This window comes from Oncorhynchus keta, unplaced genomic scaffold (genome assembly GCF_023373465.1).
Source record: "Oncorhynchus keta strain PuntledgeMale-10-30-2019 unplaced genomic scaffold, Oket_V2 Un_contig_18017_pilon_pilon, whole genome shotgun sequence".
Lineage (NCBI taxonomy): Eukaryota > Metazoa > Chordata > Actinopteri > Salmoniformes > Salmonidae > Oncorhynchus > Oncorhynchus keta.
Window position 1 is genome coordinate 1,257 of NW_026280702.1, and position 12,562 is coordinate 13,818.

Below are 12,562 nucleotides of genomic sequence, written 5' to 3' on the forward strand. Positions count from 1 at the left end.
GGATTTTTAAGCCTTGAGACAATAGAGACATGGATTGTGTATGTGTGCTATTCAGAGGGTGAATGGGCAAAATATTCAGGTGCCTTTGAACAGGGTATGGTAGTAGGGTCCAGGGGCACCGGTTTGTGACAAGAACTGCAACGCTGCTGGGTTTTTCACCCTCAACAGTTTTCCTGAGTGTATCAAGAATGGTCCACCACCCAAAGGACATCCAGCCAACATGACACAACTGTTGGGAAAGCATTGGAGTCAACATGGACCAGCATCCCTGTGGAACGCTTTCAGACACCTTGTAGAGTCAACATGGGCCAGCATCCCTGTGGAACGCTTTAGACACCTTGTAGAGTCAGCATGGGCCAGCATCCCCTGTGGAACGCTTTCAGACACCTTGTAGAGTCAACATGGGCCAGCATCCCTGTGGAACGCTTTCAACACCTTGTAGAGTCAACATGGGCCAGCATCCCCTGTGGAATGCTTTCAACACCTTGTAGAGTCAACATGGACCAGCATCCCTGTGGAACGCTTTCAATACCTTGTAGAGTCAACATGGGGCCAGCATCCCTGTGGAACGCTTTCAACACCTTGTAGAGTCAACATGGGGCCAGCATCCCTGTGGAACGCTTTAGACACCTTGTAGAGTCAACATGGACCAGCATCCTGTGGAACGCTTTCAACACCTTGTAGAGTCATGGACCAGCATCCCTATGGAACGCTTTCCAATACCTTGTAGAGTCAACATGGGGCCAGCATCCTGTGGAACGCTTTCAACACCTTGTAGAGTCAACATGGGCCAGCATCCCTGTGGAACGCTTTAGACACCTTGTAGAGTCAACATGGGCCAGCATCCCTGTGGAACGCTTTAGACACCTTGTAGAGTCAACATGGGCCAGCATCCCTGTGGAACACTTTCGACACCTTGTAGAGTCAACATGGACCAGCATCCCTGTGGAACGCTTTAGACACCTTGTAGAGTCAACATGGACCAGCATCCCTGTGGAACGCTTTCCAACACCTTGTAGAGTCAACATGGACCAGCATCCCTGTGGAACGCTTTCAATACCTTGTAGAGTCAACATGGGGCCAGCATCCCTGTGGAACGCTTTCGACACCTTGTAGAGTCAACATGGACCAGCATCCCCTGTGGAACGCTTTCAGACACCTTGTAGAGTCAACATGGGCCAGCATCCCTGTGGAACACTTTCGACACCTTGTAGAGTCAACATGGGCCAGCATCCTGTGGGAACGCTTTCGACACCTTGTAGAGTCAACATGGGCCAGCATCCCTGTGGAACGCCAGACACCTTGTAGAGTCCACATGGACCAGCATCCCTGGGAACGCTTTCAACACCTTGTAGAGTCAACATGGACCAGCATCCCTGTGGAACGCTTTAGACACCTTGTAGAGTCAACATGGGGCCAGCATCCCTGTGGAACGCTTTAGACACCTTGTAGAGTCAACATGGGCCAGCATCCCTGTGGAACGCTTTCGACACCTTGTAGAGTCAACATGGGCCAGCATCCCTGTGGAACACTTTCCGCACCTTGTAGAGTCAACATGGGCCAGCATCCCTGTGGAACGCTTTCAACACCTTGTAGAGTCAACATGGGCCAGCATCCCTGTGGAACGCTTTCGACACCTTGTAGAGTCAACATGGGCCAGCATCCCTGTGGAACGTAGAGTTGGGCCAGCATCCCAACACCTTGTAGAGTCAACATGGGCCAGCATCCCTGTGGAAGGCTTTCCACACCTTGTAGAGTCAACATGGGCCAGCATCCCTGTGGAACGCTTTCAACACCTTGTAGAGTCAACATGGGCCAGCATCCCTGTGGAACACTTTAGACACCTTGTAGAGTCAACATGGACCAGCATCCCTGTGGAACGCTTTCGACACCTTGTAGAGTCAACATGGACCAGCATCCCTGTGGAACACTTTAGACACCTTGTAGAGTCAACATGGGCCAGCATCCCTGTGGAACACTTTCATCACCTTGTAGAGTCAACATGGGCCAGCATCCCTGTGGAACGCTTTCATCACCTTGTAGAGTCAACATGGGCCAGCATCCCTGTGGAACACTTTCATCACCTTGTAGAGTCAACATGGACCAGCATCCCTGTGGAACGCTTTAGACACCTTGTAGAGTCAACATGGGCCAGCATCCCTGTGGAACGCTTTCAGACACCTTGTAGAGTCAACATGGACCAGCATCCCTGTGGAACGCTTTCAACACCTTGTAGAGTCAACATGGGCCAGCATCCCTGTGAGTCAACAACCAGCATCCCTGTCAACACCTTGTAGAGTCAACATGGGCCAGCATCCCTGTGGAACACTTTCAACACCTTGTAGAGTCAACATGGGCCAGCATCCCTGTGGAACGCTTTCAACACATTGTAGAGTCAACATGGACCAGCATCCCTGTGTCACTCTTTCAGACACCTTGTAGAGTCCATGACCCGATGAATCGAGGCTGTTCTGAGGGGGTGCAACTCAAATATTAGGAACGTGTTCCTAATGTTTTGTCCACTCACTGTATTTCTCTAGTTTAATCATTTAGAGAGAAAAAAAAAACTCTTTTACAATTAAACTGGGCTCGAGAAAGATCTCCCGTAGTGACTGTGTAGAAGCCCATTCATTGGACTGCCCTACTCTCTCTCTCTCAGTGGGCAGAGAGCAGCAGAGTGACTCACATCACAGCTCTGTGTACTAAACCAAATGGCACCCTATTCCTATGTAGTGCACTACTTTTGATCAAAGCCCTATGGATCCTGGGCAAAACAGGTGCACTACAGAGGGAATAGGGTGCCGTTGGGATCACACGAGAATCAGGTGGGAGAATGGGGAGCTATTTCTGCTCTGCGAGAGGACGATGAGGGGTCACGTAGAAGTGTGTGTGCGTGGGACGGAGTGGAGGGGGGGCCAGTACATTGTTGGACTGGAAATAGACTGAATGCTTTGGCTGATTGAGGATTCAAGGACTCTCCATGTAATTATAGAGGGAGGATGGAGAGGGAGTGGGGAGGGGGGCAAAGAGGGAGAGTGAGAGAGAGAAAGAGGGAGGAGGGGTGCAGAGAGGGAGAGTTCTCCCATCTCCACAGAGGAAACTCTGGAGCTCTGTTAGAGTGAACATCGGGTTCTTGGTCACCTCTCTGGTCAAGGCCCTTTCCCCCAGTTGCTTAGTTTGCCCGGGCGGCCAGCTCTAGGAAGAGTCTTGGTGGTTCCAAACTTCTTCCATTTAAGAATAATGGTGGCCACTGTGTTCTTGGGGACCTTCAATGCTGCAGAATGATGGAGGCCACTGTGTTCTTGGGGACCTTCAATGCTACAGACATGTTTTGGTACCCTTTCCCAGATCTGTACCCCGACACAATCCTGTCTCTGAGCTCTACGGACAATTCCTTCCACCTCATGGCTTGGTTTTTGTTTTGTTTTATTCTGACATTCCCTGTCAACTGTGGGACCTTTACATAGACAGGTGTGTGTGTGTCTTTCCAAATAATACCAGAGGAGGACTCCATGTTGTAGAAACATCTCAAGGATGATCAATGGAAACAGGATGCACCTGAGCTCAATTTAGAGTCTCATAGCAAAATACTTATGTAAATTAGGTCTCTGTTTTTAAACCTGTTTTCACTTTGTTATTATGGTGTATTGTGTGTAGATTGGTGAGGATTTTAATTTAATTTAATACATTTTAGAATAAGGCTGTAATGTAACAGAATGTGTGGGGAGGGAAAGGGAAGGGGTCTGAATACTGTGTATCCCTGTGTGTGTCCCAGGCCCAGCTGTGGCACCAGGGTAACGAGCACTTCGGCAGGTCCTGGGGTCCAGGTGACGTGGTGGGCTGTATGGTGGATCTGAACGAACACACCATGATGTTCACGCACAACGGAGAGGTGCTCCTCGACCACTCAGGGTCGGAACTGGCCTTCAAGGACTTTGAGGTTTGGGAAGGTCAGTGTGTGTACTGCTATGTGTTAGTCTGTTCTACTGTCTACACCACCCTATGTGTTCGTCTGTCCTACTGTCTACACCACCCTATGTGTTAGTCTGTCCTACTGTCTACACCACCCTATGTGTTAGTCTGTCCTACTGTCTACACCAGCCTATGTGTTAGTCTGTCCTACTGTCTACACCACCCTATGTGTTAGTCTGTCCTACTGTCTACACCACCCTATGTGTTAGTCTGTCCTACTGTCTACACCACCCTATGTGTTAGTCTGTCCTACTGTCTACACCACCCTATGTGTTAGTCTGTTCTACTGTCTACACCACCCTATGTGTTAGTCTGTCCTACTGTCTACACCACCCTATGTGTTAGTCTGTCCTACTGTCTACACCACCCTATGTGTTAGTCTGTCCTACTGTCTACACCACCCTATGTGTTAGTCTCTGTTCCTACTGTCTACACCACCCTATGTGTTAGTCTGTCCTACTGTCTACACCACCCTATGTGTTAGTCTGTCCTACTGTCTACACCACCCTATGTGTTAGTCTGTCCTACTGTCTACACCACCCTATGTGTTAGTCTGTCCTACTGTCTACACCACCCTATGTGTTAGTCTGTCCTACTGTCTACACCACCCTATGTGTTAGTCTGTTCTACTGTCTACACCACCCTATGTGTTAGTCTGTCCTACTGTCTACACCACCCTATGTGTTAGTCTGTCCTACTGTCTACACCACCCTATGTGTTAGTCTGTCCTACTGTCTACACCACCCTATGTGTTAGTCTGTCCTACTGTCTACACCAGTCTGTCCTATGTGTTAGTCTGTCCTACTGTCTACACCACCCTATGTGTTAGTCTGTCCTACTGTCTACACCACCCTATGTGTTAGTCTGTCCTACTGTCTACACCACCCTATGTGTTAGTCTGTCCTACTGTCTACACCACCCTATGTGTTAGTCTGTCCTACTGTCTACACCACCCTATGTGTTAGTCTGTCCTACTGTCTACACCACCCTATGTGTTAGTCTGTCCTACTGTCTACACCACCCTATGTGTTAGTCTGTCCTACTGTCTACACCACCCTATGTGTTAGTCTGTTCTACTGTCTACACCACCCTATGTGTTAGTCTGTCCTACTGTCTACACCACCCTAGTCTGTCCTACTGTCTTAGTCTGTCCTACTGTCTACACCACCCTATGTGTTAGTCTGTCCTACTGTCTACACCACCCTATGTGTTAGTCTGTCCTACTGTCTACACCACCCTATGGTTAGTCTGTCCTACTGTCTACACCACCCTATGTGTTAGTCTGTCCTACTGTCTACACCACCCTATGTGTTAGTCTGTCCTACTGTCTACACCACCTATGGTTAGTCTGTCCTACTGTCTACACCACCCTATGTGTTAGTCTGTCCTACTGTCTACACCACCCTATGTGTTAGTCTGTCCTACTGTCTACACCACCCTATGTGTTAGTCTGTCCTACTGTCTACACCACCCTATGTGTTAGTCTGTCCTACTGTCTACACCACCCTATGTGTTAGTCTGTCCTACTGTCTACACCACCCTATGTGTTAGTCTGTCCTACTGTCTACACCACCCTATGTGTTAGTCTGTCCTACTGTCTACACCACCCTATGGTTAGTCTGTCCTACTGTCTACACCACCCTATGTGTTAGTCTGTCCTACTGTCTACACCACCCTATGTGTTAGTCTGTCCTACTGTCTACACCACCCTATGTGTTAGTCTGTCCTACTGTCTACACCACCCTATGTGTTAGTCTGTCCTACTGTCTACACCACCCTATGTGTTAGTCTGTCCTACTGTCTACACCACCCTATGTCTGTCCTACTGTCTACACCACCCTACTGTCTACACCACCCTATGTGTTAGTCTGTCCTACTGTCTACACCACCCTATGTGTTAGTCTGTCCTACTGTCTACACCACACCACCCTATGTGTTAGTCTGTCCTACTGTCTACACCACCCTATGTGTTAGTCTGTCCTACTGTCTACACCACCCTATGTGTTAGTCTGTCCTACTGTCTACACCACCCTATGTGTTAGTCTGTTCTACTGTCTACACCACCCTATGTGTTAGTCTGTCCTACTGTCTACACCACCCTATGTGTTAGTCTGTCCTACTGTCTACACCACCCTATGTGTTAGTCTGTCCTACTGTCTACACCACCCTATGTGTTAGTCTGTCCTACTGTCTACACCACCCTATGTGTTAGTCTGTCCTACAGTCTACACCACCCTATGTGTTAGTCTGTCCTACTGTCTACACCACCCTATGTGTTAGTCTGTCCTACTGTCTACACCACCCTATGTGTTAGTCTGTCCTACTGTCTACACCACCCTATGTGTTAGTCTGTCCTACTGTCTACACCACCCTATGGTACCATGTCTGTCCTACTGTCTACACCACCCTATGTGTTAGTCTGTCCTACTGTCTACACCACCCTATGTGTTAGTCTGTCCTACTGTCTACACCACCCTATGTGTTAGTCTGTCCTACTGTCTACACCACCCTATGTGTTAGTCTGTCCTACTGTCTACACCACCCTATGTGTTAGTCTGTCCTACTGTCTACACCACCCTATGTGTTAGTCTGTCCTACTGTCTACACCACCCTATGTGTTAGTCTGTCCTACTGTCTACACCACCCTATGTGTTAGTCTGTCCTACTGTCTACACCACCCTATGTGTTAGTCTGTCCTACTGTCTACACCACCCTATGTGTTAGTCTGTCCTACTGTCTACACCACCCTATGTGTTAGTCTGTCCTACTGTCTACACCACCCTATGTGTTAGTCTGTTCTACTGTCTACACCACCCTATGTGTTAGTCTGTCCTACTGTCTACACCACCCTATGTGTTAGTCTGTCCTACTGTCTACACCACCCTATGTGTTAGTCTGTCCTACTGTCTACACCACCCTATGTGTTAGTCTGTCCTACTGTCTACACCACCCTATGTGTTAGTCTGTCCTACTGTCTACACCACCCTATGGTACCATGTCTGTCCTACTGTCTACACCACCCTATGTGTTAGTCTGTCCTACTGTCTACACCACCCTATGGTTCCATGTCTGTCCTACTGTCTACACCACCCTATGTGTTAGTCTGTCCTACTGTCTACACCACCCTATGGTACCATGTCTGTCCTACTGTCTACACCACCCTATGTGTTAGTCTGTCCTACTGTCTACACCACCCTATGTGTTAGTCTGTCCTACTGTCTACACCACCCTATGGTACCATGTCTGTCCTACTGTCTACACACCACCCTATGTGTTAGTCTGTCCTACTGTCTACACCACCCTATGTGTTAGTCTGTCCTACTGTCTACACCACCCTATGTGTTAGTCTGTCCTACTGTCTACACCACCCTATGTGTTAGTCTGTCCTACTGTCTACACCACCCTATGTGTTAGTCTGTCCTACTGTCTACACCACCCGATGTGTTAGTCTGTCCTACTGTCTACACCACCCTATGTGTTAGTCTGTCCTACTGTCTACACCACCCTATGTGTTAGTCTGTCCTACTGTCTACACCACCCTATGTGTTAGTCTGTCCTACTGTCTACACCACCCTATGTGTTAGTCTGTCCTACTGTCTACACCACCCTATGTGTTAGTCTGTCCTACTGTCTACACCACCCTATGTGTTAGTCTGTCCTACTGTCTACACCACCCTATGTGTTAGTCTATCCTACTGTCTACACCACTGTCTACACCACCCTATGTGTTAGTCTGTCCTACTGTCTACACCACCCTATGTGTTAGTCTGTCCTACTGTCTACACCACCCTATGTGTTAGTCTGTCCTACTGTCTACACCACCCTATGTGTTAGTCTGTCCCTACTGTCTACACCACCCTATGGTTAGTCTGTCCTACTGTCTACACCACCCTATGTGTTAGTCTGTCCTACTGTCTACACCACCCTATGTGTTAGTCTGTCCTACTGTCTACACCACCCTATGTGTTAGTCTGTTCTACTGTCTACATCACCTATGTGTTAGTCTTGTCCTACTGTCAGCCCCTGTCCGTCTGTTGGCTTACTCTCAACATCAACACCATCTATTTGTCAGAAGAGATGTTCTGTCTGGAGAGGAGCTTTCCTGTCACTTTGCTGATGCTGTCTAACCGACTTAAACCAAACGGTTGGCAGTCGCCGAACATCTAGTCACAAACTACTGGACGAGCTCCATTCTCGACCTATCAACGGGACCTAAAATAAAAGACGGTAATATTATTTGCAACGGAATCGTGACTGAACAAGGATATGGATAATATACTGTACATCTCGTTGCCTTTTCTACACATCATCAAGACCGGTCGGCAGCCTCAGGGAAGGTGGGGGAGACAAGGTGCGCTGTCAACAGCTGGTGCGCGATCTCTAATGTTAAGGAAGTCTCAAGTTTTTTTCTCACCTGAGATAGAATACCTCATGATAAGCTGTAGACACTACTATTTACCAAGAGAGTTCTCATCTACACTGAGTGGACAAAACATTATGAACTCCTGCTCTTTCCATGCCACAGCCTGACCAGGTGAATCCAGGTGAATCCAGGTGAATCCAGGTGAATCCAGGTGAAAGCTATGATCCCTTATTGATGTCACCTGTTAAATCCACTTCAATCAATGTAGATGATATGATCCGATAACATTGAGGAGTTTACCACATCAGTCACCGGCTTCATTAATAAGGGCATCGATGACATCGTCCCCACACTGACCGTGCGTACATATCCCAACCAGAAGCCATGGATTACAGGCAACATCCACGCTGAGCTAAAGGGTAGAGCAACCACACGACAAGCCGTACCGATGCACCAAGTCCAGGAACAGCTTCTACTCCCGAGCCATAGCATTGCTAAATAGTTATTCTGGGTAGCTATTGGTTAACTATTTAACGATCTGCATGGACCCTTTTGTACTTGTCTTTTGAGTCGTTACACATGCTGCTGTTACTGTCTATTATCTATCCTTTACCCCTACCTACAGTATACTGCTGTTACTGTCTATTATCTATCCTTTACCCCTACCTACAGTGTACTGCTGTTACTGTCTATTATCTATCCTTTACCCCTACCTACAGTATACTGCTGTTACTGTCTATTATCTATCCTTTACTCCTACCTACAGTATACTGCTGTTACTGTCTATTATCTATCCTTTACCCCTACCTACAGTATACAGCTGTTTACTGTCTATTACCTATCCTTTACCTACCTACAGTATACAGCTGTTACTGTCTATTACCTATCCTTTACCCCTACCTACAGTATACTGCTGTTACTGTCTATTATCTATCCTTTACCCCTACCTACAGTATACTGCTGTTACTGTCTATTACCTATCCTTTACCCCTACCTACAGTATACAGCTGTTACTGTCTATTATCTATCCTTTACCCTCTACCTACAGTATACTGCTGTTACTGTCTATTATCTATCCTTTACCCCTACCTACAGTATACTGCTGTTACTGTCTATTATCTATCCTTTACTCCCTACTCTACAGTATACTGCTGTTACTGTCTATTATCTATCCTTTACCCCTACCTACAGTATACTGCTGTTACTGTCTATTATCTATCCTTTACCCCTACCTACAGTATACTGCTGTTACTGTCTATTATCTATCCTTTACCCCTACCTACAGTATACTGCTGTTACTGTCTATTATCTATCCTTTACCCCTACCTACAGTATACTGCTGTTACTGTCTATTATCTATCCTTTACCCCTACCTACAGTATACTGCTGTTACTGTCTATTATCTATCCTTGACCCCTACCTACAGTATACTGCTGTTACTGTCTATTATCTACCCTGTTGCCTAGTCACTTTACCCATAACTATATGTACATATCTACCTCAATTACCTCATACCCCTGTACATCTACTCAGTACTGGTACCCTGTGTATATAGCCATGTGATTACCTCATACCCCTGCACATCCACTCAGTACTGGTACCCTGTGTATATAGCCATGTTATTACTTGGTTATTCCTGTATATAACCATGTTATTACCTGGTACTCCCTGTATATAGCCATGTTATTACCTGGTACTCCCTGTATATAGCCATGTTATTACCAGGTACTCCTGTATATAGCCATGTTATTACCTGGTACTCCCTGTACATAGCCATGTTATTACCTGGTACTTCCTGTATATAGCCATGTTATTACCTGGTACTTCCTGTATATAACCATGTTATTACCTGGTACTCCCTGTATATAGCCATGTTATTACCTGGTACTTCCTGTATATAACCATGTTATTACCTGGTACTTCCTGTATATGGCCATGTTATTACCTGGTACTTCCTGTATATAGCCATGTTATTACCTGGTACTTCCTGTATATAACCATGTTATTACCTGGTACTCCCTGTATATAGCCATGTTATTACCTGGTACTCCCTGTATATAGCCATGTTATTACCTGGTACTTCCTGTATACAGCCATGTTATTACCAGGTACTCCCTGTATATAGCCATGTTATTACCTGGTACTTCCTGTATATAGCCATGTTATTACCTGGTACTCCCTGTATATAGCCATGTTATTACCTGGTACTTCCTGTATATAGCCATGTTATTACCTGGTACTTCCTGTATATAGCCATGTTATTACCAGGTACTCCCTGTATATAGCCATGTTATTACCTGGTACTTCCTGTATATAGCTATGTTATTACCTGGTACTTCCTGTATATAACCATGTTATTACCAGGTACTCCCTGTATATAGCCATGTTATTGCCTGGTACTTCCTGTATATAGCCATGTTATTACCTGGTACTTCCTGTATATAGCCATGTTATTACCTGGTACTTCCTGTATATAGCCATGTTATTACCTGGTACTTCCTGTATATAGCCATGTTATTACCTGGTACTTCCTGTATATAGCCATGTTATTACCTGGTACTCCCTGTATATAGCCATGTTATTACCTGGTACTTCCTGTATATAGCCATGTTATTACCTGGTACTTCCTGTATATAGCCATGTTATTACCTGGTACCCCGTGTATATAGCCATGTTATTACCTGGTACTTCCTGTATAGGCCATGTTATTACCTGGTACTTCCTGTATATAGCCATGTTACACTGTACTCCCTGTATATAGCCATGTTATTACCTGGTACTTTCCTGTATATAGCCACAGCATACTGGTACTTTCCTGTATATAGCCATGTTATTACCTGGTACTTCCTGTATATAGCCATGTTAGTTGCCTGTATCTCTGTATATAGGCTGATGTTATTACCTGGTACTTCCTGTATATACATGTTATTACCTGGTAATTTCCTGTATATAGCCACAGCATACCTGAATTCCTGTATATAACCATGTTATTACCTGGTACTCCTGTATATAGCCATGTTATTACCTGTAATTCTGTATAGCCATGTTATTACCTGCACTTCTGTATATAACCATGTTATTACCTGGTACTTCCTGTATATAGCCACAGCATACCTGGTACTCCTGTATAACCATGTTATTGCCTGGTACTTCCTGTATATAGCCATGTTATTACCTGGTACTGTATATATAGCCATGTTATTACCTGGTACCCCCTGTATATAGCCATGTTATTACTCAGCAGGCGGAGTGTCCAGAACACATTGATGTTGTTACCTACTGGTTAGGATTAGATAAGAACCGTTCTGGCTCCTTCCCAAAGGGCTGTGGCTTGGTCAAAGCTTACGTTCTTCTAATGGTTAACATAGCAATGTCCTCTCTGTCCTCTCTGTCCTCTCTGTCCTCTCTGTTCTCTCTGTCCTCTCTGTCCTCTCTGCAGGTTTCATCCCGGTGTGCAGCCTGGGTGTTTGCCAGGTTGGGAGGATGAACTTTGGTAAGGACGTGAGCACGCTGAAGTACTTCACCATCTGTGGTCTTCAGGAAGGCTACGAGCCCTTCGGCGTCAACATGAACAGAGACCTCACCATGGCTCAGCAAGAGACTGTCTCAGTTCATCCCCGCACTCCGCAGCATGAACACATTGAGGTGAGGGTCCAGTCGCTATCCTGTTTAGCCATGTTGCCTTACAAAACACGTTCTGTTGACAAGACTGTCCTTGAACCTTGACCCTGCTCCCCTGGTGTCATTGTGTGTAGAGTTTGATAAGTGAACCTCTGTTTATAAGCCTCTTTTTATATGTGTTGCTGACCACCCTGAACAAGGCAGTTTAACCCCGCTGTTTCCCAGTAGGCCGTTATTGAAAATAAGAATTTGTTCTTAACTGACTTGCCTAGTTGTAAATAAAGGTAAAATAAAAAATATTAGTTTTTTTTGTAACAATCTATGTTGGTAACCTACACTGAGGACTGAGAACACCTTCCTGATATTGAGTCACTGCACCCCCCTTTTGCCTCAGAACAGACTCGATTCGTCGGTCCATGTTGACTCTACGAGGTGTCGAAAGCCTTCCACAGGGATGCTGGCCCATGTTGACTCTACGAGGTGTCCAAAGCCTTCCACAGGGATGCTGGCCCATGTTGACTCTACAAGGTGTTGAAAGCGTTCCACAGGGATGCTGGCCCATGTTGACTCTACGAGGTGTTGAAAGCATTCCACAGGGATGCTGGC

General features: G+C 46.2%; 1 protein-coding gene and 1 long non-coding RNA gene across 11 annotated transcripts; one reads left to right on the forward strand and one right to left on the reverse strand.

Annotated features, from left to right (window-relative positions):
* Nucleotides 1-280: 280 nt before the first annotated feature.
* LOC127919983 (uncharacterized) lies at nucleotides 281-2,411 on the reverse strand. Of its 10 annotated transcripts, XR_008104665.1 has the most exons (10): nucleotides 2,291-2,411; nucleotides 2,085-2,132; nucleotides 1,749-1,940; nucleotides 1,542-1,637; nucleotides 1,397-1,493; nucleotides 1,061-1,109; nucleotides 916-963; nucleotides 772-867; nucleotides 533-630; nucleotides 291-337 (listed from the first exon to the last, which is right to left on the reverse strand). It is a non-coding gene; the product is annotated as an uncharacterized LOC127919983 (long non-coding RNA). The 10 variants fall into 10 exon arrangements; XR_008104660.1 differs by having other exon boundaries at nucleotides 820-963; XR_008104666.1 differs by lacking the exons at nucleotides 916-963; nucleotides 1,061-1,109 and having other exon boundaries at nucleotides 772-915; nucleotides 1,446-1,493.
* Nucleotides 2,412-2,865: 454 nt separating this feature from the next.
* Nucleotides 2,866-11,980, forward strand: LOC127919984 (ryanodine receptor 2-like; the record flags this gene model as incomplete). The annotated part of the gene is made up of 3 exons (XM_052503833.1): nucleotides 2,866-2,877; nucleotides 3,776-3,950; nucleotides 11,775-11,980. Coding segments are annotated over exons 1-3 (393 nt in total), but the record flags the coding sequence as incomplete, so codon positions are not given.
* Between the last annotated feature and the right edge of the window lie 582 nt (nucleotides 11,981-12,562).